The sequence below is a fragment of the Sturnira hondurensis genome, unplaced genomic scaffold (genome assembly GCF_014824575.4).
Source record: "Sturnira hondurensis isolate 20B ecotype Veracruz unplaced genomic scaffold, ASM1482457v3 Scaffold0019216, whole genome shotgun sequence".
In the NCBI taxonomy this organism is placed as follows: domain Eukaryota; kingdom Metazoa; phylum Chordata; class Mammalia; order Chiroptera; family Phyllostomidae; genus Sturnira; species Sturnira hondurensis.
In genome coordinates this window covers 1,765,747-1,793,700 of record NW_028091847.1, presented here as the reverse complement: position 1 = coordinate 1,793,700, position 27,954 = coordinate 1,765,747, and the positions used below count along the sequence as shown (strand labels likewise).

Genomic DNA, 27,954 nt, shown 5'->3' with positions numbered 1-27,954 from the left:
GTTTGCTCTGCCTTACTCAACCCCCACCCCCACTCCCCAAACACACATACTTCACCTACAACTCACCATTCATATTTCAGGTTGAATGTCATTTTCTGAGTACCAGACAGAGCCATGCCCCTCCCATGTGCTCTAGTAACTCTATCTTTCCTTCATAATGCCCATTACACTGGGCTGTGATGACTTCATACTTGCCTCCACCACTAAACTAGCTCCGAGAGAATGCAAAGCTCTGTCTTAGCCATTGCTGCAGCGGCCGGCAGTTACTGGAGTGTTTGGCTCAGAGAAGGATGAGATACACGGCTGAATGCGTGAATGAAGGAACGAACGAGTGAGAAGGCACTGGTCGCAGGGTGTGTGGAGGTGAGCGCCTTCTGATGCGACCTAAACTGAATTTAGGGTCTGAACCTGCCTTCGAGAAAGACAGCCATGTGGGGGCGTCCCTGGGCATATCCAGGCCACAGGGGGGCGCCCGGGGTTCACTGTATCTGGATGGCAGCTCCTCGGTTACTAATCGCCTATTGGCGACAGGAGGCGGGGTTTCCCTGTGATGGACAGTGTTGCTCCGCCCAATCTAATTCATCTTTTCCTTGGTTCTGCCCACTCGGGACCTTGAGGATGGGCTAGATGGAGGCGCCGCCAACTGGACTTCAACAGAGCGCTGTCGGGGCGGAACCAGCCCTGTTGATGGCCTGTGAGTGGGCGACTGGTGATTAGAGGCGGGGCCTCGGCTTTAACAGGCCGAGGGCCGTTCCCGCCCCTCTCGCCCAGAGCGGCCGCGCCAGCTCTAGGTGCCGCAGAAGTGAGAACGTGAGCGGCGCAGCGAGATCCGTCCTCTGCCTTCCGACGGCCTGAGTGCCTGGAGTCCTGGATCAAAGTCGAGCCTGTAGCGCACCGCCGGATTACCTTGCACCCCGAACTACCACGGCTTGCTTCCTCTCGCCCCGGTCGGCCTCCCCGAATCTTACATCTCCGAGCTCTCCAGCGGCCGGGATCCTCCTGGACCGGTCCGTGCAGATTCCCACGGGACCGACCTGCTAGCATCGCCCGCTCGGAGCGTCGCCTGCACCGCGGCATCACTGGTCTCGACTGCACCCTCTCTTTGCTCCATTTTCTGTCACCGTGCGTGAGTCCTCCTCGGAGCACGACGAGCGGACCTTCACCCGGGTGTCCGCAGCCCAGCCGCCGCGGCTTGGCGGGGCCCGGCTCGGTTCCCGGAGCCCACCCGGCCATGGCCCGAGCCCGTCCGCCGCCTCCGCTGCCGCCGCCCGGGCTCCTGCCGCTGCTCCCTCCGCTGCTACTGCTGCTGCCCGCTTGCTGTCACGCGCTGGAAGGTGAGCAGCGTCGGAGTGCGCTTCCAAGGGTTAAGATGCTCGGTCTCCCTAGTGTGGGCCGGAGAGAGCCCGCAGGGTGGTCCGATGCAGGCTGAGCGCACGTCGGAAAAGGGTCCCCCACCTTCGCCTGCTCCAGGGGCTGGAGGACTGGGTGGTGAGGATGCCCCCAGAGACGCCTCCGAGGCTCCAGCTTGTTCCGAAACCAGTGGTACACGGGTTGCGAGATCGTGGGCAGTTCGACATCCCAAGAGTCCTGGCCCCGCGGTGCGCTTTTGTGGGAGTACCCCGCGGAGCAGCGGGGCCTTCGGTGCCTCCAGGAGGCGAGGAAGTGTGGGCGACCCCCAGGCAAGGCGGAGACTCTGAAGCCGGGGCAGAGTTGTGGCAGGAGGGGGCAACGCAGGACTCCCCAGGTTGGGGGCCGGCGTTTGTTTCGAGCCCGTTGGAGTTAATTATGAGTATGAGTGCGCGCACCCCGCTTTGTCAGGGAATGGCTGCGGGGGTGGAGAGGCGGGTGCCTGTTATTGTTTGTGGTTTACCGAGTGCCAACTGCACACGAGGTCCTGTGTGCGTGGACGTTGCACACTGCTCTGTGGATTCCCCCTCCACCTCCTAGCAGGACACCCCCGAGTGCTTGGGTCTCCACTGAACCCATGCGGTGGTGGGTACTGCAGCCCGGTGCTTTACCCCATTAGCCGGTGGGAAAAGGCCGGGCTTCCCAATGGTTCTGAGAAACTTGCCCAGACTGCTGCTGACAGGGTGGCTCCAACTTCCAAATGACTTGGATGAGCAGCCCGAGTGTTGCTGGCCCTGGTGGGAGAGCTCACACACTTGCCACTTGACACAAGCCCGTGGGGGACAGGGGAACTGACACTGGACACAAAGCACACACACACAGTTTCAAAAAATTTGAAGCTATGGAGTGAGGGAAGAATAACCTGTAATGTGGAAGAGAGGGCACCGCAAAAATTTGGGGGAAATTAGAATATAGGCAGTACTTCGATGTCTTTAATAGATCTAGTGGCTTTCTTATTTTAAGAACAAAACCGACTTCTGTTCCTATGTTCACAATGGGGGTAAAGTTAAAGGGTGGAAGGAAAAAAAGACACAGTTCTGAGAGAAAGGTATCTTCTGGCACTTTCTGATTTTGTCCATGGAGAAAATGTTCCTATGTACTCCCTCCCCACCCCGCCCCACCACTTTTATCTCTGAGCCCTCTGGTTGCTGACAGACCAATTCACACGGACGGACACATGCAAATTCAGACAGACACCCCAAGGTCGCGCCCACACTTGCACACACTCATCCACATGTGTGTGATAGGATCGCTGGCATGAGAAGCCAGTGCAGGCTTTGTTGTTGGTTGCCTCAAGGGTGTGAGCCGGCGAGCCTGTTGAAGTTCCCAGGTCCGAGTCTCAGCCCAGGAGAGGCAACACAGGCACACACGCTTATGGGGCTACGGGTGCCCAGTTCCAGGGCCCTTGCTGTGGGGTGCGGTGGGCGCTGGTGCTCGGGAAGGGATGGGGTGTGGTGTGGGCCAGTGGAGCTAGGACTACCTGAGGAGGCTGCCCCCTTCTCCCTGTCTCTTTTCCTCCCCTCCTCCTTTTCAACCCTCACAATCTGCTAGGCCCTCTGAGGCAGGCCCTAGCTGGGAGCTGCTGTTCTCTGGAGACCGGGGAGCAGAGGGAGGGGCTGACTAGGAGGCAGAGACCTGATGAGCTGTGGCCCCTACCCCATCCCTCTCCTCCCCCCTCAGCCATGAAGTGGGATCTAGGGCTGCTCTCGGACTGAGAGGCCAGGCCAGTGTGGGATGCCCCAAGGAAGCAGCAGTGCCTCCCAAGGATGGCTTTCACCAGTTCCTTCTGCCAACCCCAGACCTTAGGGTCTTTGGTTTGTGTGTGAGAGAATGAAAGGAAAGAGAGAGATTTTGCAGGCACTAATCACAGCCAGGACGGCACCCCTACCCACCCTCCGGTCCTCCCTCACAGTGAGATGGGATGGGATGGTACCCACCTCCTAGGGCTGTTGTGAGGATTGAATCCTTAATGTGCATGGAGTGCTTAGCACATAGCCATTGTTATTCGAGGATTAGCTGTTATTATTATCATCCCAGGGTTTGCTCCTTAGGGAACATCAGAAGTGAAAATTCACAGTTGTGCCCCTACCCTGCTGGAGAGTGGTTACAGGACAGAATAATGGGGAGAGAGAAGGTCGGTCTGAGGGGAGAGAAGGTGTACCTCACCTCCCTCCCCCTTTAGCTCTGGGAGGGAGGGGGTGAAGTGGGAACAGAGCTGTCCCCGACTCCCGCCTGGCCCCCACCCCCCTGGATGTTCTGGATGGAGCTGGAACAGTGGGGTGGGTAGGCTTGGAGGTCCTGGGCTGTGTCTTGGGGGCAAGCGCTGAAGATCTCTTCAGTGGCCCGGGCTTTCTGGGCAGGGGACCTGGCCTCCTTGCTTCAGCCTGCCATTTAGCTTTGCCAGGATATGGCTTGCCCTTGGCCTAGGGGAGACCTTGGCTCCCTGCACCCGCAGTTGTTATATTTAGGCTGAGTGTCCGTGAGCCGAGGACGCAGCCCCTTGTGGACCGGCTCGTTAGATACTGTCTGGCACCCAGTTGCTGTCCCCTCCCCGCACACCTGGGCTTCAGCAAAACTCTGTATCAAAGGGTTGCATTAGTTTTCCGTGAAGATGGAGCCAGAGCCCTTGCTTGTCCTCCCCGGTTGAAGAAACACCCCACCCCTTGCCCTTTGACTGGTTACCCCACCCCAACACACACACACACACACACACACACACACACTGCCCTCAGATTTACCCACAGACACAGGGAAACAAGGCCACCTTGTTGTTCGGTCTCCTTTCCAGCAGTGTTCCCCAGTCTCCCAGGTGAGACCACCCTCTCTTTCAGGGACAAGAATGGGAGTGGGAGTGGGATCCGGGGGTGAGCAGACCAGGCTGGGGTGTGGGATGAGGAGGGCTGTTGGAACCAGAGACCTCACACCTGAGACAGGTGGGGCAGGCCCCTGCTGGCAACGACAGACCCTTTGGAGGAAATCGAAAAGCAGTTGTGAGGTGGGGAGCCGGTGTGGCCCCCTCCTGGCCAAGCCACGTTAGCGGAGCTGCAGCTGCAGGGTTCCTGAGGGAAAGGGGCAGTGCGTGAGGCCAGCTCTTTCTCGGGCTGCGGCACTGACCACTGACCACTGTGTATGTGGTAACTGAGCGGGGCAATGGCCTGGGATTTTTGTGGCCGGCTCACTTGTGTGAGTTGCCTCTGCCCGCCCCGCCCCCCAACCCCAGTCCCTGTTTGTCATGAGCCAGCGCTTCAGAGCTCCTGTGAGAGACAGTGGCAGGTATTTGGGGGAACCAGTTTGCTTGTCACTGCCTTCCCTTTAGCCAAAACTGCTGCTGCTGCCTCTGTGGCCTCAGCAGCAGCGAGCGAAAGCTGAAGCTGCCATGGGCAAGGCCTCTGCCACCCGGCCTTATACTAATTAAACAGCGTGAAGAGGCTGAATCACCAGGGCTGCATAGTTTGAAAATTGTAGCCCTGCCTGTTGTGCTGAGTCAAACTGGTTTGTCGGGATTGGCAACTGGAGGAGGGGAGTGTTGGGGAGGCAGCCTGGGTACAGCTGGACACCTGATGGGGTGGGAGAGGCCCCTTGCCCCAAGGGCTGCCCTAGCACCAGGTCTCTTGTTGTCTTCTGTCCCCAGACTCCTGGCCAGACCCACTGTGACTTGGATCCCTGGGAAGGGCTCAAAGGCCTCACCAAGGCTGTCTATCCAGCCGTCTGACTGGCTGGCAGGGCCAGGCCTTGGGGTGGGGGGCATGGATGATCACCGAGGCATCTGGGCTCCCTGCCCTTTGCTTTTCCTCCCTGCTCCTCCCTCTCAGGTTTATTTAATTATAAATCCCCACGATCTGAGGAGAAGAATGAAAAACAAAATGTGTTCTCTGTTCTGAGATGCTCCACACCCCTCTCCAAGACTTGAGTGCCAGAGGACCATGGTGGGGGCAGATGGATGGGAAAGGTGGCCCTGAGTGAGTTAGGCTCCTCCGGGTCACCTGGCAGAGAACCTCAAGACCCTTTGGTCCTCAAAGAGAGAAGACTGGGGACAGATCCCTGGAGTTGGTTGGCTGAGGTAGGGACCCTATGTGTGTGTGGGGGGGTACACCTCAGGGGTGGCAGGCAGCTCTTCCTCTCTGCGGGCAGGGCTCTGGGATGCGCCTTCTCGCCCAGGCCACAGCTTCTCTGTCCTCCTGCCCTTTGCACACTCTGCCCTGGAGAGTGACCTTTTCCACCACCTTGAAGCCCCTGGGCTGGAGTTGGGCCTAGAGGCATCTCGCTTCTTTCTCTAGAACTTCTTGGTTCCCTGTGTCTCACTGACACCTGTTCACAGGGTGGGTGCCGTGGGGCCTTGCAGTGTGGGGCCAGTTGGGGCTGGTGGCAGGCTCCTAGCTGGTGCTTCTGTACCAGGGTGGCCCAGTGAGGCTCTCAGACACAAGCCCTGTTCTCATGCTGGGCCCCCAACTTAGGTGTGGAAGTGTTGCTCGGAGTTCCTGTGGCTAGATCTCTTCATGATGCCACCCCCTCCCCAAAGGCTCAGGGGCCCTTGGTACAGTGCCATTGTGCTGGCAGGGAAGTGGCGGCTGCTGGGCCACAGGCTGTACCTGGGGAGGCTGCACCCAGCCACACCCAGAATCATCTTCATGTCCCTGCCCCACCCCCCGCCTTGTGACCTGTGCTGCCAGGGGAATGGGAAGCGGGTCTGCATCTCTGGTCAGGGTTGCCCCAGTACCGCTGCTTTCTTCGCGGACACTGCCCCCTCCAAACCCCTGCCCTAGAGAGACCTTCCATGCAGCATGCATGTGTATGTTGCACGTGCGTGAAGGATATACCTCTGAGGCTTTACACAGACTCTAGATGTTAACACTTATGTTGTGTCTGTACGTGCCTGCCACGTGTCTCAGTACCAGGGGGCCTCTGTGTGTGTGCATGTGGCCGGTAGCTGTGACTGTGTAAGACCACGTAAGAGTCTGTGCAGGAGAGCTGGTGTTTGTGTTTGAGCTTGCCCACATTCAAGCCTGGAGCTTGCGACCAGCAATAGTGTGTGCAGTGGTGTGTGTCCCTCTGCAGATGCAGGGGTCAGGACGTCTGCACTGATGTGGACGGTAAGAGTGAGTCTGGGTCTGAGGCTAGGAAGGATGCTCTGTGTGCGAGTGTCTGAGGAAGCTCCACGTGCTCCCACTGTGTGCACCGTGTGACAGAGAGATGGACTACCATGGCTACCTGTGAAGCCGTGTGTGTATCTGTGAGCAGCTGCGGCTTTGTGTGTGTTTGTCCACCATATGTGTCGACTCGTTGCTCCTCGGCCGCGGCGGTGGGGGTGAGCCTAGCTGCCGAGAACTGCGAGAAACGTGTGCGTCTGTATGTTTGTGCACAGGCGAAGGCCACACGGCGGCTGCCACGTGGCTGTTCTCTGTCGATTTGTGGAAGTTTAAAAGCGGTATTGCTTCACTTCTAAGCATCTGAAGGCCTAGTCCCAGAATGTCCCCAGGCCTGGGGTCCACTTCCCTGCTTGCTCTTGGGGGACCTTTGGGGTTCCCTCACTGACCCAGCCCTGTATCTGGGAGTGGCCAGCTGCTCTGTGGCCTCCCCCCAGCAGCCACATGGTGGAACAGAGGAGGGTAGGGGTGCAGGCAACAGCTGGGCATTTGGCGATTGCTCACTCACTTTTCTTTTGTCTTTATCCCCCCATACCTCATATCCTTGCCCCAGCCTCGCGCACACACCCACACCACACACGGAGCAGAAAAAAGGTGGGCTCTGCTGGGTTGGGTGTCGCCCTCCCAACAGCCGGGGTTCTGTCCCCCTCCCTCCCACTCACACCCTTCCAGAGGCTGGGATTGTTTGCTGAAGGGAACAGACCCCTCCTCTCGCCCAGAGCGCCAGCCCCCTCCCTGTCGGGGTGACCGGAGCCCTTCCTCAGGCACACAGGACTCGAAATCCAAGTCCTCTCCTCATTAATGGGAAAAATGTGCCGAGATTGAGCGATGGCCAAGGCTGAGCGATGGCCAAGGGCCGATCCCCTCCCTCCTCCTCCCGCTCCCCAGAAATTAAACAGAAACGAAGAGCCTGCCCCTTTCTCCTGCCGCCCCCCTCCTCCCAACATCCCCCACTCCCTCCCCTCCCTCAGAGCCAGCGCAGGGCTTGTTTTAAACTGTGGAGGAATCTGGCTGGAGGGGGGAGGGGGCTGAATATTTGGGTTTAAACAGTTCCAGATGGGTTTGGCACAGGCCGAGCAGAAGGAAGTGAGGGCGAGGGAGGAGGGAGGCAGCCGAGGGAGCAGCGCGGGCGGGTGGCGGGCAGCGGGCAGACAAGCAGGCGGACTGGCTGGCTGGCTGGGGGAGGGGTGCATTAGGCTGGGCTGGCTGGGCTGGCCGAGCTCCCCGGGACGGGACTACATCGGGCTGCTGACTGGGGTAGAGGCCGCTTGGCAACCTCCCTCTCTGCCTCTGTTTCCTTGGGCCTCCTTGTCTCTCCATCTCACTGTCTTTTGTAATGCGCCGTCGGCCATCCCAGCTGTCTGGTCCTCCCCAGCCGACTCTGCACATCCCTCCTGCTCAGAGCCGCCCACCCTCCGCCTCCACGAGGCCCCTGCTCCACCCGCCAGCCCCTTTCGCTGCCTGTCTCTGAGCCCCTGCTTCTGCCCCGTCCCCTTTTTCCTCCTGTCCACCCCGCCCAATGTCTGTGTCTATCTGTCTGTCTGCCAGAGAGGCCTGTCAGGCCACCGGCGACGATGACTTCGAGACTGGGAGAGCTCACCCTGCAGCCTGCCCTCCAGGGACCAGCGCCGCAGGGACTGGCTGCCCCCCACTGCCTCACTTGAGGGACTGGGGCCACAGCTGCCTCCTCCACCATCTGAGCTCAGACCCAGACTGCAGGAAGCCAGCGAAGGCCACAAGCCTGGAACCTCTGGGGTGTGGGTCTTTCCCCTCCGGGTCCCCTCAGCCTGCTCTGCTCTTGGTGTAAAGGCCTCCAGAAGTTCTGGGGTGACTGTGCCCTGTTCCAGCTGAGAGGGGGTGGTGGCTGGCTGTCCCGTCTTTCCCTCAAGAAAGGAGTTGGCACTTCTGGTTCCTCTTTCTTGCTCCTAGATCTGATCTTGGGGTCACACTGTCAGCAGAGTTGTTTAGTCAGAACCTGCAACCAGGTTCCGAGGGGAGCAAGTGTGTGTCAGCAACATTAATGGGCTCCTCCTGTGGCTGAGCAAGGGGAAATGGACGAGACACTGGAACTCAGAAAAGGACTGGTGCTGTGACAAAGCCCCTGGCCCTGCACAAAGGAAGGCGTCTAACCCTGTCTTAGGGGTTCAGGGAAGGCTCCCTGGAGGAGGTGACCACTTAGTTGAGACTTAAAGGATGGATACACAGCAGCTGTCCAGGCTTTCTCTGTTTCTCCTTTACAGAGGGCCATATTGCAGGGAGCATGCTGTGGTTTTAAGGGGTTAGTTGTGGAGTCAGGCCTGCATTTGAGCTGTCTCTCGAGCCTTCACCCCAAGTCCTAGCAGTTCTGCCTTAGACCATACATTTATCTGAGCTTTGGTTTTCTCATCTGCAAAAGGGATACACCAACTATAGCTTTATCTAAAGATTGTAGGAAGAGCTGCACTAGCTCTCAAGGAGCTGGGTCTTGGTGGTCCCTTTCCCACCCTCAAAGAGCATTCCTGCCCCATCCACCCGAGGTGGCTGAGTGGGAGGCTGGGGTGGAGTGGGCTCTGACCCCTAACTGCCCTCCCCTTCCTCAGGGCAGGGTGTGTGGGGCTGGGCCTATGCGTTGGGAATGGAATCAAGGGAGGCCTGGGCAGCAGGGTCTGAAGCACACGGGCCTTTGTTCCAGCATAAAGGCTCTGCTGGCCCCTTTGTGTGGAGATTAGCAGAGGCTGTAGGTGTGTGAGCCGCCCTGGCTCTTGCCTCATTAACCCAGGCCTGGGGTCAGCAGCAGACACCCGCTCTCAGCTGGCCTGACCTGACATCCCTGGGGCTGTGACATCTCTGGAGGTGGCTGCAGGGTCTTCTCCAGGGCAGGAGAGCTGTGGGCTTAGGGGACTTAGGAGAGGGGGAGGGTGGTGCCTGGCAGGAATTTGTCTCTGGTGTTCTGGCCAGTACTTCATGACCTTTCTTCCCACCCTGAGCTCGCCCCCTGACCTTTTTTCTTCTGTTGCTTCCCCAGAGACCCTTATGGACACAAAATGGGTGACATCTGAGTTGGCGTGGACATCTCATCCAGAAAGTGGGGTAAGACTTCTTTCCTTACTACTCGCTTCTCCAGCGGGCCATCCTCCTCACCTTCCCAGGGCTGGAGAAAGGCCACCTCTCTCGTGGCCTGTCAGTTTCAACTCCTGCAGCACCCCCATCCATTTCACCTGTCACCTGCCTTCTATGCCTGACGGCCCATCTCTGTGGGTATTTTTATCTCTCAGCCTTCAGCCTGCCTCTGTCCCCTCCTACACACATCATCTTTGTCCCGTTCCTGCCCACCCTCAGCCGGTCTGCAGCCTGTTCCTGTCCCCTCCAGCCTGACAGCCCTTTGCGTGTCCACCTGGTTTCTTCTTTCCTGGGCCCCTGGGAAGAGCAGTGGCTTGGGAACCAGGGAACCTTGGGTCCAGACCTCTAACTTGCTCTGTGACCTTGAGCAAGGCAGTTTATGTTTCTGGGCCTCCATTTCTTGACTGCAAATCCTGTAGTCCCGACATCTCCGAACTATTCTAAGTAACCTCCTTAGTTGGCCTCCACAAGGACACTAACCCCTGGAGCACCAAGGTTGACTGTGAGCGCCTGGACAAGCCCCTACCTTTGTGAGCCCTGACTTCCTTTTTTCTGGCGTGGGGACCACAGGCGCACCTTCTCGTGACGTTGCTGTAAAGGATAAATGTAGTAGCCGATTGTATTGCGTGCTTACTCTCTGTCAGGCACTGTTACAAGCCCATTACATGTATGACTTCCTCACAGCCTCATTTACTTCCACTCAGCTTTGTTTTAGAGACAATGCAACTAAAGCACAAAGATAATAAACATTAGGGGTAATACTCACATGGTACTTATCAAGTGTCCTAAGTGCTCTCCTCATTTAAAGTCATTTGTTCCTTGTATATCTTCATTCATGCCATGTTACAGATGGGGAAATGGAGGCAGAGGGAGGTTAAGCGACTTATCCTCAGTTACCCAGCCAGCCGAGGACTGGGATTTGAATGCAGATAGTCTGTGTGTTCAGCTACTATACTGCAGAAGCATATCTGTGAAGTAAATACAGCAGATCTGGTGGTCTGGTAAGCACTTGGCAAACGTTGGTGCTCACTCCATGTCTTTTCACCCGGTCCGTGTCCAGTGGGAAGAAGTGAGTGGCTACGACGAGGCCATGAACCCCATCCGCACGTACCAGGTGTGCAACGTGCGTGAGTCAAACCAGAACAACTGGCTTCGTACGGGGTTTATCTGGAGGCAGGATGTGCAGCGGGTCTACGTGGAGCTCAAGTTCACCGTTCGTGACTGCAACAGCATCCCCAACATCCCTGGCTCCTGCAAGGAGACCTTCAACCTCTTCTACTACGAGGCTGACAGTGATGTGGCCTCGGCCTCCTCCCCCTTCTGGATGGAGAATCCCTACGTGAAGGTGGACACCATCGCTCCCGATGAGAGCTTCTCGAGGCTCGATTCTGGCCGTGTCAACACCAAGGTGCGCAGCTTCGGGCAGCTGTCCAAGGCCGGCTTCTACTTGGCCTTCCAGGACCAGGGTGCCTGCATGTCGCTCATCTCCGTGCGTGCCTTCTATAAGAAGTGTGCATCCACCACCGCAGGCTTCGCCCTCTTCCCCGAGACCCTCACGGGGGCCGAGCCCACCTCACTGGTCATTGCCCCTGGCACCTGTATCGCTAATGCTGTGGAAGTGTCGGTGCCACTCAAGCTGTACTGCAATGGTGACGGGGAGTGGATGGTGCCCGTGGGTGCTTGCACCTGTGCCTCCGGCCATGAGCCAGCTGCCAAGGAGTCCCAGTGCCGTCGTGAGTGGGGACCAGCCTGGGGGCGGGCGGGAGGGAAGGGCTTGGGCCACAGCCGCCTTTTGCCCCCTATCTGCCGCTCCTAGCCCACCAGACAAGGTAGTCTGGCGTCAGGTCTGGGGTGGGGGACGGAAAGGGAAGAGGGGTATCAGGTGAAGAGAATGTCGGGCAAAGAGGGGGATGAGGAAAAATAGGGGGAGATACAGGCATAAAAAGAGAAAAAATGAACCTAAAGAGAGAGGAAGAGAGACATGGAGAATCCTTGACAAGGAGGTACCCAGGGAACCTGGTCAGAGACTCAGGAGGCCGGCAGAGATGCCTGCTTCATCCCTGCCCAAGGGCACGCCTCACCCTGGAAATACAGCTGTGGGGACGGAGGCTGTGGTCGCCACGTGCTTGGCCCTTTCACCTTGAGGTCTTACCAACTCCATGAAAGGCCATGTTTATGCATGATGGACAGGGGCCCAGTCCCTGAAATCCGAGTCCTACCTCTGCCTCATAGCACCTGTGAGAACGTAGGACCTGAGAATGTGGGCAGAATACTTAACTCCAGAGCCTCGGTTTCCTCAGATACAGAAAGGGGACGATGATGAGTTCTTCATGGAGACGTAGTGGGGCTTCTGTGAGTAGAGGCCTGTGAAGCCCTGGAGCAGTGCCCGTCACACGGTGAGCACCAGCTCAGTTGTGACTCTCAGGAACCTTGGCTGCATGGCGATCAGGCGTTGTTTGTCCTCACTTCACGCAGAGCAGTTTAGGAGGCCCGTGCCCCGTGGCTTGCTGAGACTTGTGTACTAGACTTCTCTTATTTGAGTCTCACCACAACCTTGTAAGGCTAATCCAGTTATGGCCCCTACTTTGCCAAGAAGGAAACTGAGTCTCAGAGAGGTTCTGCACTCGAGGCCTCATAGCTGGCATTGTGGGAACCGGGCCTAAAGCCTGGGCCAGTGATCTGTCATGCAGTACAGGATGTCTCGGGCCTTGTCTTTCGTCTCCTCTGCCCAGTTCTCTCCCCTGGCACTTGAAGCCTGTAGCTTTGAGGGGTGGCAGCTGGCTTTGAGCATAGCCCTTAGTGCGAGGGGGTTGGCGGTCCCAACCTATCTCTGAGGCCAGTGTTGGGTGTTGTCCTGAGAAGGTGAATAGCGCCTTGCCAGGCCCCTCTTCTCTTTGGGAACCTGCCCCCAAACTTCCTCTTCCTAAGTGGAGAAGGGGTGGGGGTGATGAGCCTGACAGGCTGAAGAGGGGCTAACACTCTGCAGGTCCCTGGCAGGAAATGCACACTGGTTCCCATAGCAACCAGGCTGGCCTGGCCTCTGCCCCCTCCCCCACTGGCTCTAAAGAGCTTGGATGGAATATCACCTTAGGGAGGGGAGAGTAAACCCCAGAGAAAGACATAGCCCCAACTCTGGGCATTCCACACTCTGGATGACCTGCCCAGAGGTAGTCATTTGTGGATAGGTGACCACATGCTTTAGTGTGTCCAAACAAGGCACTCCTAGTCTATGCAAATTGTCCTAACATGATTATTACTAGTGACCCCTTTCACTCTCAGAATATTCCACTTTGAATAATAAATTATGGCCGTGATAGTTCTGGGGAACATACAGAGCCCAGGTCCGGGGTCCTAGTGTAGATGGTAGGTGGCAGGAGAGAGAGCAGAGAACTGGCATTCAGGCATCCAGCTCTCTTTGAAGCCTGGGGTTCCCCTTGTGGGTGCTTTGAGGCTTCTGAACTCCAGGTGACCCCAGCTTTCCTGCCTGCTTTCTTTCTCTCCTTTTCTCACCCCTCAGCGCCCACCCCTGCCCAGGGGCAGAAGGAAGCTGCTGCCCTGCTGCTGGTCTGGTGGGGGGAGAGGTTGGCTGTGAAACTCAGAGGCCCCCATCTCCAGCCTGTCCTGGAGTGGCCCTGAGGGTCCCATGATTTTCCCTGAGCTTCAGAGAGGGGTGGGGCACCTGGGCGGGGGTATAGGGTGCGGCCAGTTCACTAGTGGTCTCTTCCCATCTTCCACCTTTTCTTCCTCTTCTCTTTTCCCGGCCTTGACAAGCCCAGGCTGTCCAGGCTGAAGTCTTCATCAGTGAGGCCCCAGGTGAGAGGGCAGCATTGGGGAGAAATCCACTGATGTGGGAGTTCCACAGGGCAAAAGGGCCTTTTGTAGCTGCAGCTGGAGTTAGGCAATACCAGCATGGCCCCACAGTCTAGGAGGTGGAGGGGCCAAGACCTGCTGGGGAAGGGCCAGATTCTCACGGTGGTGTGCAGGATTGGTTTCTGTAGGCGAGGGAGGTGAGCATGTCCCTCCTCTTCTTGCCCGCAGCCTGTCCCCCTGGGAGCTACAAGGCAAAGCAAGGAGAGGGGCCCTGTCTCCCCTGCCCCCCCAACAGCCGTACCACCTCGCCGGCCGCCAGCATCTGCACCTGCCACAATAACTTCTACCGTGCTGATTCAGACTCTGCAGACAGTGCCTGTACCAGTGAGTAAACACGCATCCTCGCGTTCTCCAGCTCCAGGCCTTGCCTCTACAGGCCAACCTCGGAGGGCTCGAACAGTCACGATGAGTATCTCCAGGCTCAGGAGGTTAGAGGTTATATTCAACATGGCACAGCTACAGATGACTGGCCCTGAGCTCAACACAGTTCACGTGAGCTGGCTCAGCCCTTCCACTAACACTGTGAGCACCTACTAGCTCCTGAGCATCAGGAACTGGCTGGGCCTCTGGGCCATTTTCCTCTGTGCAGAATTTCTGCTCTCTTGGCCTGGCTGTAACCACAGAGGGGACCTCACATCCCTTGGGCAGCCTGGCATCCTGCTTCCTCCCTGCTCTGGCCTTTGGTGTGCCAGGCATTGTACCGGGCACCAGGGAGGTGGGAGAGAATCTGATACAGTCGGTGCCTAAAACACAACCTGGTGGGAGGAACAGGTTGAAAACAGATAATAGCCACATAGTGTGCTGAGTGCTGGGCTGGAGGGATGCCCAGGAATTGTGTTATGGGAGTGCAGCAGACAGGGAGAGGACGAATGAGGAAGGCTTCCAAGAGGAGGTGACATCTCAAGTTGAGCCTTGAAGAATAAATAGGAGTCTGCCCAGTAAAGAAGTATAGGAAAGGAACTCTGCTTATTAAAGCAGAAGCAGAGGCAAGGAGGGAGGAAGTAGGTTGGAATGTGCAGGGACTCTGGGCAGAAGGGTGGTCCTAGCGCCCCTCACTCACTGCCCTCTCCCTCCTCCTTCTCCCCAGCTGTGCCGTCTCCACCCCGGGGTGTGATCTCCAATGTGAATGAGACCTCACTGATCCTGGAGTGGAGCGAGCCCCGGGACCTGGGGGGTCGGGATGACCTGCTGTACAATGTCATCTGCAAGAAGTGCCATGGAGGGCTTGGGGCCGGGGGGGCCTCGACCTGCTCACGCTGTGATGACAATGTGGAATTTGTGCCTCGGCAGCTGGGCCTGACAGAGCGCCGGGTCCACATCAGCCATCTGCTGGCCCACACGCGCTACACCTTCGAGGTGCAGGCAGTCAATGGTGTCTCGGGCAAGAGCCCTCTGCCCCCTCGCTATGCGGCTGTGAATATCACCACCAACCAGGCTGGTGAGGAGGGGACCCAGGAGGGCAGGGCCAGGGCCATCTTCCTGCATGGAGTTGAGGTTTCCCAGGGCCTGCCAATGGGCCACCAGGGGACCCACGGGAACTGGGTCCTTGGGAAGGGTGCCAGGACCCAAAGAGCCCGTGGTGAGCTGCCCACTCTTCCCCTAGCCCCGTCTGAAGTGCCTACACTCCACCTGCACAGCAGCTCAGGCAGCAGCTTGACACTGTCCTGGGCACCCCCCGAGCGGCCCAACGGCGTCATCCTAGACTATGAGATGAAGTACTTTGAGAAGGTCAGAGACTTAAGGGGCAAGAGGAGGCCTTGGGACAAGAAGATTATTCCCAGATAGTGTCAGGGGCCCTTGGGAGTAAGGTCTTGGGTCCTGAGGGGGCTGTGGGGTGGGCCTGGGGGTGGGCCGCGGACAATTGGCCTCAGGGCCCACTGAGACGCCTGCTTCCTGCTGGTGTTGCAGAGTGAGGGCATTGCCTCCACCGTGACCAGCCAGAAGAACTCGGTGCAGCTGGACGGGCTGCGGCCCGATGCCCGCTACGTGGTGCAGGTCCGCGCCCGCACTGTTGCTGGCTATGGGCAGTACAGCCGCCCCGCTGAGTTTGAGACCACAAGTGAGAGAGGTGCGTGCCCTCTGTGCCTGTCCATGCCCCAGCCCACACTTTCTGTCCCTCCACTCACCAGAGCCCTTTCTGTCTCCAGGCTCCAGTGCCCAGCAGCTGCAGGAGCAGCTTCCCCTCATTGTGGGTTCTGCCACGGCTGGACTTGTCTTTGTGGTGGCTGTCGTGGTCATCGCTGTTGTCTGTCTCAGGTACTTCCAGGCCCACGTTTGCTCCCATGGCCAAGGAGAACTTCCCTTTAGCACCCTAGTGCGCACTCGCATAGGTGAATCATTGCCGGCATCAAATGCAGAGCCACACACAGCCTTCCTGGGCCCCGGCTCTCCTTGCTGAAAAGGTCCTCTCTGGTCCATGCGGATCTGGTCCACGCCCACATCCACATCCTGCTCCCTCTGCGTCCACTGAAGCTACTGGCCGAGTGGACCAAGTCCACTGAGCCCCTTGCCCAAAGACCCAGTGGCTGCTGTAACGGCAGCCAAGCACTGGTCTTCACTTGGTCCCCTGGGCACGCTACCCCTCCTGTGTGCCCTAGGGTCCCCCGAACAAAGGTTGCTGTGGGACTTGTCTCAGGCCTCCCCCTCCCCCCTCCAGGAAGCAGCGGCATGGCTCTGATTCAGAATACACGGAGAAGCTGCAGCAATACAGTGAGTTTGACTCCTTAAGCTCCCTTGGTCCCCACCAGCCTTGGAGATGCCTCCTCCTGCTTCCAATCAATGCCATTTCCTGAGCCCCTACCTTATTCCTGCCAGCCTCAGAGATGAATGAGATGTGACCCCTGTCCTCAAAGGCGGTTGAGGCCTGTGAAAAAGACAAGATGCATGTACACAGGAAGCAATGAAAAAACAATTAAGTGTTAAGCTGGGTGTTCCTGTCATAAAGGGCACAAAGAGTTCAGAGAGGAGGAAGCCTTCCTGGAGGAGGTGGCCTGCCTCTGAGCAAGATATAGAGAGGCGAGGGAGAGCACTCCTGGCTACAGGAGCCTCTGGAAGGCAGTAGGTGGGGTAGGGAGAGAGCCCAACTGTGGGGGCAGTGAGAAGACTGGTTTGGCAGCTGCTGGGAGGCGGGCTGGGTAGCTGCAGCCAGTCCTTGGAGGGTCGTGAGAGGCAGGCAGAGGAGTTGGGACTTGACTCCACCATAGGTAATGGGAAAGGCTCTCAAGCTGAGGAGTAATATAATGAAACTATTGTTTTAGGAAGACAGGTATGCAGGTAGATTGGTGGGAACAGTCCAGAGGCAGAGCGCCCTGCTGGGAGGCTGTTGGAGTAGTTGGGGTGCTAAAGGCCTGAACGGGGTCAGGGGCGGTGTAAGGGGAGGGGCAGATTTGAGAGAGGTTTCAACATGATGAGAGAAGAAAGTGAAAGAAGTACCCTAGAAGAATCCTTCCATCGTTTATGGACACTAGTTCTCATGGAGGGTGGGGGAGTTGTGGCTTCAGTGGAGGGGACTATGGAGCTGGCCTAGCAGAGAGATCACAACCTGTGGTCCCACCAGGGCTGACAGCCTGAGGGTGCAGGCTGATGAGTCTCCTCACCATCCCCAGCCTGAAGAGTGCCCACCTTCTCTTTCCCTAGTCGCCCCTGGAATGAAAGTTTATATTGACCCATTCACCTATGAGGACCCTAATGAGGCCGTGCGGGAGTTTGCCAAGGAGATCGATGTGTCCTGCGTCAAGATCGAGGAAGTGATTGGAGCTGGTGAGTCCCCAGGGGCACGAGGGGGAAGAGAGGTTGGGGGAGGGGCAGTTACCCCAGAAGAGGGCTGCGTGTAGGAGCAATCCCAGAAATAACTTGCTACCTGTGTCCTGTGCCCTGCAGGGGAGTTTGGGGAAGTGTGCCGGGGTCGGCTGAAACAGCCCGGCCGCAGGGAGGTGTTCGTGGCCATCAAGACACTGAAAGTGGGCTACACTGAGAGGCAGCGGCGGGACTTCCTAAGTGAGGCTTCCATCATGGGTCAGTTTGACCACCCCAACATAATCCGGCTGGAGGGCGTGGTCACCAAAAGTCGGCCGGTCATGATCCTCACCGAGTTCATGGAGAACTGCGCCCTGGACTCTTTCCTCCGGGTAGGAGCCAGCCCCAACCCCTCACCGTTCCCCTGCCCTAGAAAGCTGGGCTGAGGAAGCCAGCCCCTCCCACAGGCCACACAGACCCTGTTCAAGTCTGTAAGTGTTTATTAAGGTGGCATGGTGTGGGGCCTTCAGAGCCAGAGAGACCAGGGTTCTCATCCTGACTCTGCCCCCACTGCCTGTGTGACCTCAGGCTTTGCTCAGCCTCCGACTCTAGCTGCCTCGGTTGTAAAATGGAAGTGGAAAGTTTTATTTGGTTACTCACCGGGATTAATGGAGGTGTTGTATACAATGCCTATTACGAATGGAGTAGGGCAGCTTCCTTACCCTCAGTACCCTCTGGACGTGGTCACGGGGATATGCAAAGCACAGTCTTGGAGGATTTGGAGTGGGTGGGCAAGCAGGCCTTGGGCTGGCCCTGGGCCGGAGGGCGGGGGAGGGGATGGGTCTGCTTGAGCTTGCTCATTGTCTCCAGCTCAACGATGGACAGTTCACCGTCATCCAGCTGGTGGGCATGTTGCGGGGCATTGCTGCTGGCATGAAATACCTATCTGAGATGAACTACGTGCACCGAGACCTGGCTGCCCGCAACATCCTTGTCAACAGCAACCTGGTCTGCAAAGTCTCAGACTTTGGCCTCTCCCGCTTCCTTGAGGATGATCCCTCTGATCCTACCTACACCAGCTCCCTGGTACAGGAAGCAGCTGGGAGGGAGACTGGGGGCGGGGCCAAGCAGGCAGGGGCTCAGGGCTGGGGACTAGCCCGGAGTCACAGGGTGAAGGGCGTGTGCCCCCCCCACCAGGGTGGAAAGATCCCCATCCGCTGGACTGCTCCAGAGGCCATAGCCTATCGGAAGTTCACCTCTGCCAGCGATGTGTGGAGCTATGGAATTGTCATGTGGGAGGTCATGAGCTATGGAGAGCGACCCTACTGGGACATGAGCAACCAGGATGTGAGTGGGGCCAGGGTGGTCAGGGGGGCGGGAGTTGGCTGGGGAGCAGAGCGGTTGCTCACTCCAGGTGCCTCTGCTTTTGGTTCAGGTCATCAACGCTGTGGAGCAGGACTACCGGCTGCCCCCACCCATGGACTGCCCCACGGCACTGCACCAGCTCATGCTGGACTGCTGGGTGCGGGACCGGAACCTTAGGCCCAAGTTCTCCCAGATTGTCAACACCCTAGACAAGCTCATCCGCAATGCCGCCAGCCTCAAGGTCATTGCCAGCGCCCAGTCTGGGTCAGTACCTCTGCACCTGCTCCTACCCTGCTCTTGAGCCAGCAGCCCTCCCCCTTCTTCCCTGAACATTAGGACTCACCAGGTCCCTTTCTTCTCCCACAGCATGTCACAGCCCCTCCTGGACCGCACAGTCCCGGATTACACGACCTTCACGACAGTTGGTGACTGGCTGGATGCCATTAAGATGGGGCGGTACAAAGAGAGCTTCGTCAGCGCAGGGTTTGCATCCTTCGACCTGGTGGCTCAGATGACCGCAGAGTAAGTGTGCCTCGGACTGGGCAGGGCAGGGCAGGGGTTTCTGAGCTGAGCTGGGCCCAGGGTGGTGGGCAGGAGGGGAGAGACTGACCTTGCCCTTGGCCCATCTGCAGAGACCTGCTCCGGATCGGAGTTACCCTGGCTGGCCACCAGAAGAAGATCCTCAGCAGTATCCAGGACATGAGGCTGCAGATGAACCAGACTCTGCCCGTGCAGGTCTGACACCCAGCTCCCACGGGGTAGCGCCCCCCAAGGACCACACAGGGACTCTGACCAGTCAGCTGGACTATTGGACTTTTGGTTGCCTGGCCTTAGGCTGTGGCCCAGAAGATGAAAGTTTGGGGAGGGCCCAAGCTGGGACTTCTCCTCCAGGCCTGTGCTCCCTCCCCGGAAATTGTGCCCAACACCTCTTCATATTGAAGATGGATTAGGAGAGGGGTGATGACCCCGCCTCAGGCCCCTCGGGTGCCCAGGCCTTCCTGCTCGCAGTGGGAGACCCCCACCACCTCAGACTTGACTGTTCTTCAATGCCGGAGGTCCCGGCAGGGGCAGGTGGGAGATAAGCCTGGGTTCAATAGGGCCCAGCCCTGGCAGGGGTGTGGCCCCCCAGGTAGGCAGAGAGCAGTCCCTCCCTCAGGAACTGGAGGAGGGGACTCCAGGAATGGGGAAATGTGACACCCCCACTCCAGAACCAACTGGCACCTCCAGTTTGCACAGGGACTTGTTCTGGGGGTTGAGGGCCCTGCCCCGCCCCCACCCTTGGTGCTGTCATAAAAGGGCAGGCAGGGGCAGGCTGAGGAGCAGCCCTTGCCCCCCAGAGACTGACTCTCAGAGCCAGAGATATGATGTGTGTGAGTGTGTTTGTGTGTGCACGCACTGGCCTGCACAGAGAGCGTGGGTGAGTGTGTAAAAGCTTGGCCCTGTGCCCTGCAATGGGGCCAGCTGGGCTGTCAGTGGAATAAAGGCAATAAGACGATTCTCTTGCTCCTCATTTCTCTTCCAAGGCAGGATGCCCTGGTGCCCTGAAGTTCACAGTCCCTGGTGGCCAGCCCTTCAGAATTCCCTGGAGTCACTGGGAGGCCAGACCCAGGCCTCTCCAGGCTTGACTTCCCTCCTTTTTTCCCCCGCAGCATCAGTGCATCTAACTTCTTGGCAGTGGGGTGATAACAGGAGAGCACAAACAACCCCAGAGCTTCCTCTAGGGCCCAGCCCTCCTGGCCAGAGGGGCAGACACTTAAGTCTGGATGGTGTTTTACAGACAGTATCCTTTCACACCCATTGTTTCTGACAGAGCTGAGGGTAGAGTGGGTTGGTCAGCTCCCTCGGTCACGAGGCTAAGGACCAAGTGGAGGAGAGCCCACCTGAGTTCAGATGCAGAGGCCAGCTCCTTTCAGCAGATGTCGGCCCAGACATGTGGCTAGTCTTTGCCGAATTACTGTGCTCCAGGCATTGGGCTAAAATGCTTCATTTTTACATGGCTCTTATTTAATCTCACAACAACCCAGCCAGGGAAGGAAGTATTTTTATTTCCTTTTTACAGAGGAGGAAAGGGAGAGGTTAAGTAACTTGCCCAAAGTCGCTGAGCCAGGGAGGCCTGGGCCTGGGCCCCCACCCAAAGACTGCCTGCACACTGGAAAGGTTCAGGGGGCAAACAGCAAGAGCCAGGGAAAGGGTCGGGAAAACAGCTTCTGTAAATGTCAAAGGAGAAAACGGGGCGCCGGGGGGCGGGGGGGGGGCGCGGCGCCCAGAGACCCCTTGGATGCAGAAAAGCGGTAGGGGTGCAGGTCCGGTCGTTTTTCCAGTGTCAGGAGGGGCCCTTGAACAGTAATAACCCCTTGCGTGACCTGGAACAGGTTTCCAAGGTATCTACACTGTCTAAATTAGAGGGTATTTGGCTGGACCCATGGCGGGAAGGGCATAGAAAAGCCTCCTAGATCTCCCGAGCCCCCTCACGTTTTCGGGATACTTCCAGGCTGGCCCAGCGGTTGAGGAATTCTAAATGGGGGTGATTGCTAGGGGCTGGCGGAGCTTCAGGCCCGAGGTCCTGGGACAGCTCCTTCAGGTCAGGAGACCTGGACCTGGAGGGCAGAGGCTGCGGAAGTAGGAGGTTGTTTCGTTCTACGTGCCGCCAGCGTCCACCGGGCAGGAGCACGGGGACCCGGGTGGCAGGAGCACGGCGCAAGCTCCCTGGGCCGCTCCAGCCCCTCCGCCGAGCGCTGCGACCGCGCCCGCTCCTTAGTATTCCCCCCACGGAGCCCAGTGCTGCGCTGCAGTAGCTGGCCCGGGGGAGGGGCGCCCCGCAAAGCTCCGGCCTACCGCGTCCTCACGGTCCTCACCGCGGGGGCGGGGAGGGGTCGGAGCTTCTTGGGGAGGCCTAGGGTGGGGAGGCCTAGGGTGGGGACTCTGCGGAGGGCGGGGGCTGGGGAACGTTGCCGGGGCCCGAGGTCGCCTTGGGCCTAGGCGCCAGAGCTGTCAACGGCACGGAGTGTCACGGGCCACCGGGGAAGGGGACGCAGTGCTGAGTGGCGTCAGGCACACCCTGTGCCGCATTCCCCGGCGGAGGGCTCAGATAAAGGGGAGGGGGTGCTCCAATCTGCGGCTCAAGTATCCACTTCCTACTCCTCAGGCTCCGACGCAGGGGAGGGTCCGTGGCCCCGGTCGCCTGTTGTGACCCCTCTCACCGCTCTATCCGATCTAACTATATTAGCGGGAGTATGGAATGGGGGCTCTGCCGGAAGAGGTAAGATGTCGCCCCCTACTGGGTCCGCAGAAAGGGCAGGGTCGTGGACTAGGAGCGCCAGAGGATTGGGGGCTGGGAGCCACAGTGACCAGGGACACTTGGTGTACGCCCCAGGCCGAAGATTTCGAGGGATCTCTTGAACCCGGAAATCCAGGGTGCATTTGGTACTCTGTTGGATGTGCCTGGTGCAGCGCATTGTACACATCTCCCTCCACGTGTGTCCAGATTGCCTGGAAGCCCCTGCATGCACACCTCTCTGCTTCCCTTCACACAGGCAAACAGCAGGCAGGGGCACACTGCACTTACCAAAGCCACACCCAAACCATGTCCCCAGATCACCTCCCTTACTCGGGTTCACAAGTCTTCGTTTCCTAGACCCTCCCTAGCCCCACCTCCCAACCCACACACCCTGAGATGAGGGGGAAGGGATGCAAAGGAAAGACAAAAGCTGTCCCCTTCCTTGAAAGTGCCTCTCCCCAGTGCATTCCTACCTGGGCAGCTTAACCAACCCAGCAACCTGCGTCTCCCCTGAGAAGGCTGGGATGAGTCCTCAGACCCCTGAGCAGGGGTGTGAGGAGGGGCAGGTTGTGGTTACTGCAGAGGAAGAATGAGGGTAGTCAGGAGGGGCCTGGCTTTCCTGGAGTCAGATAAGGAGTGAAGGGAAGTGAGGTCTTAATCTGCCCAGTCTTGGTTAATTATACAAACTCCTGGGGGTAAATAATTAAATTTCCAAGTTAGCTCTTAAAATGGGAAGCCAGTGGGAGGGGGGGTGTTGCCCCAAAGAGGCAGTTGTAGCCCCCAAAGGCCCATTTGGTGCCCCTCTCTATGCCTGTACTCAGAGTGGGGAGAGGCAGGCAGAGCGAGCTGCTCTAGGCTGTGCTCAGCCCCTCCAGGGTGGCCCCATGAAGCAGGAACCTGGAGAGCTGCTTTTAGACCTAAACCTGGGTGGCCAGGCCCTGGCTCAGAACCTGGAAAATCTGGGGCAGCTGTAGTACTGCAGTGGGAAGGGCATAGATTTGGAGTATAGGCAGACCTGGGGTGGAAGCCTAGTTTCCTGGTCTGTGACCTTGAGCAGGTTGACCTCTCAGTGCCTCTTGCCCTCATCTAGAAAAAGATGGAGTTAATCATTCCTGCCTCATGAGACTGTTACAAACATCAATCAGTTAATGCATGTAAAGTACGTGCTGGGATCATAGTAAGTACTCAAAAATGTCAGCTACTATTTTTATTAATATGAAGTTTAAATAAAATATAGGAACAGATAGGAAAGTGCTGAATAGTGCTTGGCACAGAGCAGGGTTCAAAGAAATCAAAGCACTTGGGGAAATCCATCAACCCCATTCCGCCCATGGGGAGGCTGAACACTTTGATGCAAGCTTAGCCCAGGCCCCAGCCCACTTCCCGGGAAAAGGCTGCTGGGGCCCAGGTGGTTTGAAGGCACTGAGAGTAAAGAAGTTCATTAAGGGGTAAAGAACGAAACAAGAGACTGAGGAAGCCTAGTTTCTGCATTTCTCCCTTTGGCCCACTGATCCCCGGTCTGGAGGAGGCAGCGGGAGGGGACTCCTTCCCTCCAATATTCATTCATTCTTCAAATATTTAGAGGACATCTGCTACGCACCAGCCACTCTGGTGGGCACCAGGGATAGTGCAATGAGCAAGCACAGAGAGCTGCTGCTTCGAAGACCTCAGTCCAACAGGGACGCGGAGGCCACTCAAACAGCCATTAAAGAAATGTATATAATCAAGTGGAGATAAATGTTACCTGTGCAGGACCAAATCACAACTCTGGGGACCTGAGCTAATTTGGGGCAAGGCCCTGGGACCAGCTATCCCATGCCCCAAAGAGGGCGCTGGAGCTCCCATTACCATCCAGGTCCTTTCGACCTTTTGGTGTCTGACCCTGAGTATGTCTTCAGGGTCACTGCTTCCCTCACTCATTCATTTATTCTGCGTAACTTCATTGAGCCTTTGCATGTGTTAGTCTCAGTGTGTGGAGCTGGGGAAGTAGAGATGCACTGGCTACAGCATCATTCCTTGGGCGTACACACAGCTCAGAGGGGACACTATATATAAGTCAACTAATACGATGTGACGAGGGAAGTGCTACAGCTAGGTAAGGACCAGGGACTATAAGGAAGGGACCCAGGCTAAGCATTCTGTCAAAGAAGACTGCCCAAGAATGTCACTTGACTTAAGCCTTGAAGGCTGTTAGCAATTAGCAAGAGGAGAGCAGTATATGCAAAGGCCCTGAGGCAGGCAGGAGCAGGGCAGTCCATTTGTTAATGTCATATGTCCACAACCTTGTTCCTTCCTCATTCGAACTCAGGTGATGAGGAAGGAACAGGGCCATGGATATATGACATTGACCAAGCCTTCTATTTTCCCATAATTCAATCCCAGGTGGGGCCATGCACTTTCCAGAGCCCAGAGGGCCAGCCTTGGGCACCTGGCCCCTGCAGTTCTACACCTCCACAGTGTTCTTTGGGCTCCCTGGAGGTTGCTGTTTCTGTAGCCCTCTACCCTGCAGCAAGGCACATTTGCCCACAACCACCTCTGAGAAAATGATTCTCTCTATCCCCATTTCCACAGAAGAGCTTGGAGAGATACATGGCTTGCCTGGGATCACAGAGCCACTCAGTCGATGGCAAAGCAAAATCCCAATCTGGCCTACTCCCGTCATGCTTCCATTTTCTTCCCACCAGATCAGAATGCCTTGGAAGAGGGCTTGGGACTGTCTAGGAATGCTGCACGTGGATGGTGCACACAGGCCCTTCCTGGGCCACTTAAGAGTGATGCTCTCCCCTCCAGGAAGGGCCCTGCACACAGGAGCAGGGGCTTCCTGGGCTTTCTGTTCTCAGAGAAAGGGCGGGAGAAAGAGGAGAGTGAGAGTGGGGGGAGGGGCCAGGGTGGGGTCCCAGGAGCTGAAGGCACTTGTCAGTACAGTCCAGGAATGATAGAGGGTTCCAGCTTGGGGGTGGGGGCACAGGTCTGACAGGCAAGCAGCCCTGTCCCTCCGCCTTCCCTCCCTGCCCCTCTCTGTTTCTCATTAATTATTCCCATCTCACAGAGCAGGAATGAAAACAGACTCAGGATCTGGCTGGAGGCCTGCTGTGACATCAGCCCAGAGGTGGCTGCCCTGACCCTGACTGTTGGGGGCCTGGGGAAGACCCACTTCCCTACTTCGTACTGAACTGACAGGGAGAAGGAGAGAGGCAGGAGACAAGTCTCCCTCTCTGGGCACTGAACTTAGAGTAGGTGAGGGAGGTGGCGCTTGCCCTAGGGGACCAGGAAAGGGTGTGTCTGAAGGAATGTGGAGGGGGGCCTACGGTACAGGAGCTAGCTTTCTGCAGACACCACTGACTCCCACACACCCTGCCGCTCCTTCCCCGGGGCCACCCCAGCACCACTCCCAGGCATTGTTCTCCCTTCATCCTCTCCACTTCTTTTGAAGCCACCCCCTTATTGAAATCTTCCCGTAGACTACCTTCTTCCCATCCTGATCTCAGTCATCCTTTTTGAGTCTAAGGTTCACAGTCAGACTTTTTCTGGAACTTGGTACCTGGCCAACCCTATTCTTCTAGGCTCCAGCTTGGCTTTTACACCCAGACGTTGACCTCTTACCACTAACGACCTCCCCCTTTGTTCCCAGTTGGCTTCCAGCAGCATGGAGGGCAGCCCTGTGACCCTGGTTATCATTTAGCTATCTCCTTTGGGAGTCTGATACTCCAGGCTCCCTGCCACTTCCTTCGGGCTGCCTGGTTTTGAGATCTCTGGTCCCCAATCCCTTTTTCTTTCCCTCCTGGGGGTCTTCTGGGGTGTGCTCTTCCTGCCCAACCTGGACTGTGCCTACTCCCAGACATTCTTATCCTGATGTCTCTGAGCAATTCTTTTCTTGTTTTGCTGACTTCCGATAAAATTGTCCCACGGCAGCCGGTACAGCCTTTTTTTCTACACTACTCCAGCCTCAGCTACACCCTTTTCCAGGCACTGAGCCTCAGGCAATGGAGATAAGTGAGTCCCCCGCCCTTGAGAAGCCTACAGTTCAGTGGAGGAGAAAGCTAAGTAATAGGGTGACAAAGGAATGAATATTTTAGGTGTCACTGGTGGATTTTGAAGAGAAGAGTGACATCTTAGAAGACATGGATTGGAAGACACAGAGGATGGTGCCAGGAAGGAAAGGGAGAAGGCCACAGTGTAGGCAGAGAGGAACGAGGTCCTGGGTGTAAATGGAGTGAGGAGGAGGTGCTGTAGAGGTGACAAGGAGGAGGCAGGTAGGGGGGATCTTACCTTGCAGAGGTAAACGACAACGTGCATAGAGACTGATTATATGTGGGAGGGGAGACAGTAAATGTGTGAGCCTGGGTAATAGGGAGGACTGGGCAACTGGGTGTACTTGGGCACCTTTTATGGATTCAGAAACTACAGGAGGAAGAATGATACGAGTGGAGAGCAGTGGGTTCGGTTTGAAGCCTCGAGGGAGATGCCCATAGAGCCATTGAATACATGGATCTGGAGCTCAGGAGTGAGGTCTGAGCCCGAGCATCAGGCACAGCACGGAGGCCAGGGACGCAGTTCGGGGGGGGGGGGGGCAGGATTGCCCAGGAGAGGCGTGGAGAGCAGGTCGGTATGTGGGGGATGCACCCTCACTGCTCCTAAGGGCAGCCTTCACACTCCTCTGAGAGTTCTCACCACACTGCGTCGTAAATGTTCCTGTGTGTCTTCTCAGCTGCTTAAAGGAGGCACCGTACCCTCATAACACGTATTTCCTAGGAGACGTGCCAGGGTCTGGCACAAGACAGGGGCTCAGTAGTGCCTATAGAATAAATGGATAATAATAATAATGATGTGTTGAGGGCTCACTGTGTGCCAGGCACCATTCTAAGTGTTTTACACTTAGTAATTCATTGAATTTTCAGGACAAGTGTACATTTCTGATTCTCAATGGAAATGTACTCTTACTGTGTGCACTTTACAGATGGGGAAGCTTGACTAAAAGAAGTTAAGTAAGTTGTCCAAGGTCACAGAACTAGTATGTGCAGAGCCCAGATTTGAATCCAGGTAGTCTAACTCCGGAGCTGTTACACCCACACTATTCTGCTTCTCAAATAAAAGAATAAGAACAGCAACTATGATTACCGTTATTCACTGTTTACTATTGCAGGCACTGGGCTAAGAACTTTATTAGATTATTTAATTATATAAACGTGAGTTGACACATGAATATATTGATGGGTGGAGTGAAGCATGTGTGTATGTAATGCATATACGTATGTGCAAGTAGATGAATGGATGGGCGAATGAATGAATGGGTAGATGAAAAGGTCAATAGGTGGATAGAGGGATAGATGGACAGGTGAATGTGTGCATGAACGAAGAATAGTGAATGAATGGATGGTGAGTAGGTGAATGGTTATGTGGATGGATAGGTGGGCGTGTAAGTGGTAGAATGAATGAAGAATAGACAAGTAGGTGTTTGAATGAGAGAATGCATGGATGGATAAATGGAAGGACGTATGGATGGATGGGCGGAGGGATGGATGAATATATGAATAGATGGAAGAATAGGTGAATGGATGAGTGGATAGAAGGATGGATAGAGGATGGAAGGTAAATAAGTTAACAGATGAATGGATGGATGAGCAGACAACTGGGTGGGTGGGCGGATGAAAAGATGAATGAACAGCAGGATGTATGAATAAATGAATGGACAATTAGATGATTAGGGTGGCTGGATGACTGGGTGAATGAATGGTTGGATGAATGAGTGAATGTTTAGAAGGTTGGATGGATAAAGAGGGGTGAATTTCTATATTTAGAGCTGTAAAAGAGAGTAAGAACACGCACAAATTATGGTCTCTACCCTTTTCCCTAGATATACCTATGCCTTCTTTTGGCCATATCCTCCACAATGGTCTATGAAATCTGTCCTGTCCTGCCCCTTGACTCTTCCCCAAATCACAGCTAGGCACCAAAGCTTGGTCCTCACCCACTTACCCTCACCCCCAAGTATAGAGACATCCTGGAATTGATTCCAGGCGTCCTGATTCCTGCTCTTCTTCCTGCCTTGATATCCAG

At 56.6% G+C, this 27,954-nt stretch overlaps 1 protein-coding gene across 3 annotated transcripts; it reads left to right on the top strand.

The window, feature by feature from the left end:
- The first annotated feature begins 742 nt into the window (after positions 1–742).
- On the top strand, positions 743–20,115 carry EPHB3 (EPH receptor B3). 3 transcript variants are annotated; one of them, XM_037071048.1, is made up of 16 exons: positions 1,232–1,334; positions 9,556–9,620; positions 10,711–11,383; positions 13,689–13,844; positions 14,608–14,958; positions 15,124–15,248; positions 15,429–15,588; positions 15,668–15,776; positions 16,177–16,229; positions 17,157–17,279; positions 17,400–17,647; positions 18,126–18,341; positions 18,453–18,602; positions 18,691–18,884; positions 18,987–19,142; positions 19,253–19,361. In XM_037071048.1, exons 1-16 carry the CDS (start codon positions 1,232–1,234, stop codon positions 19,359–19,361), a joined length of 2,991 nt encoding a protein of 996 aa, XP_036926943.1. The 3 variants fall into 3 exon arrangements, with proteins under 3 accessions (XP_036926941.1, XP_036926943.1, XP_036926942.1); XM_037071046.1 differs by having other exon boundaries at positions 743–1,334; positions 14,608–15,248; positions 19,253–20,115; XM_037071047.1 differs by having other exon boundaries at positions 18,126–18,602.
- The last annotated feature ends 7,839 nt before the right edge of the window (positions 20,116–27,954 follow it).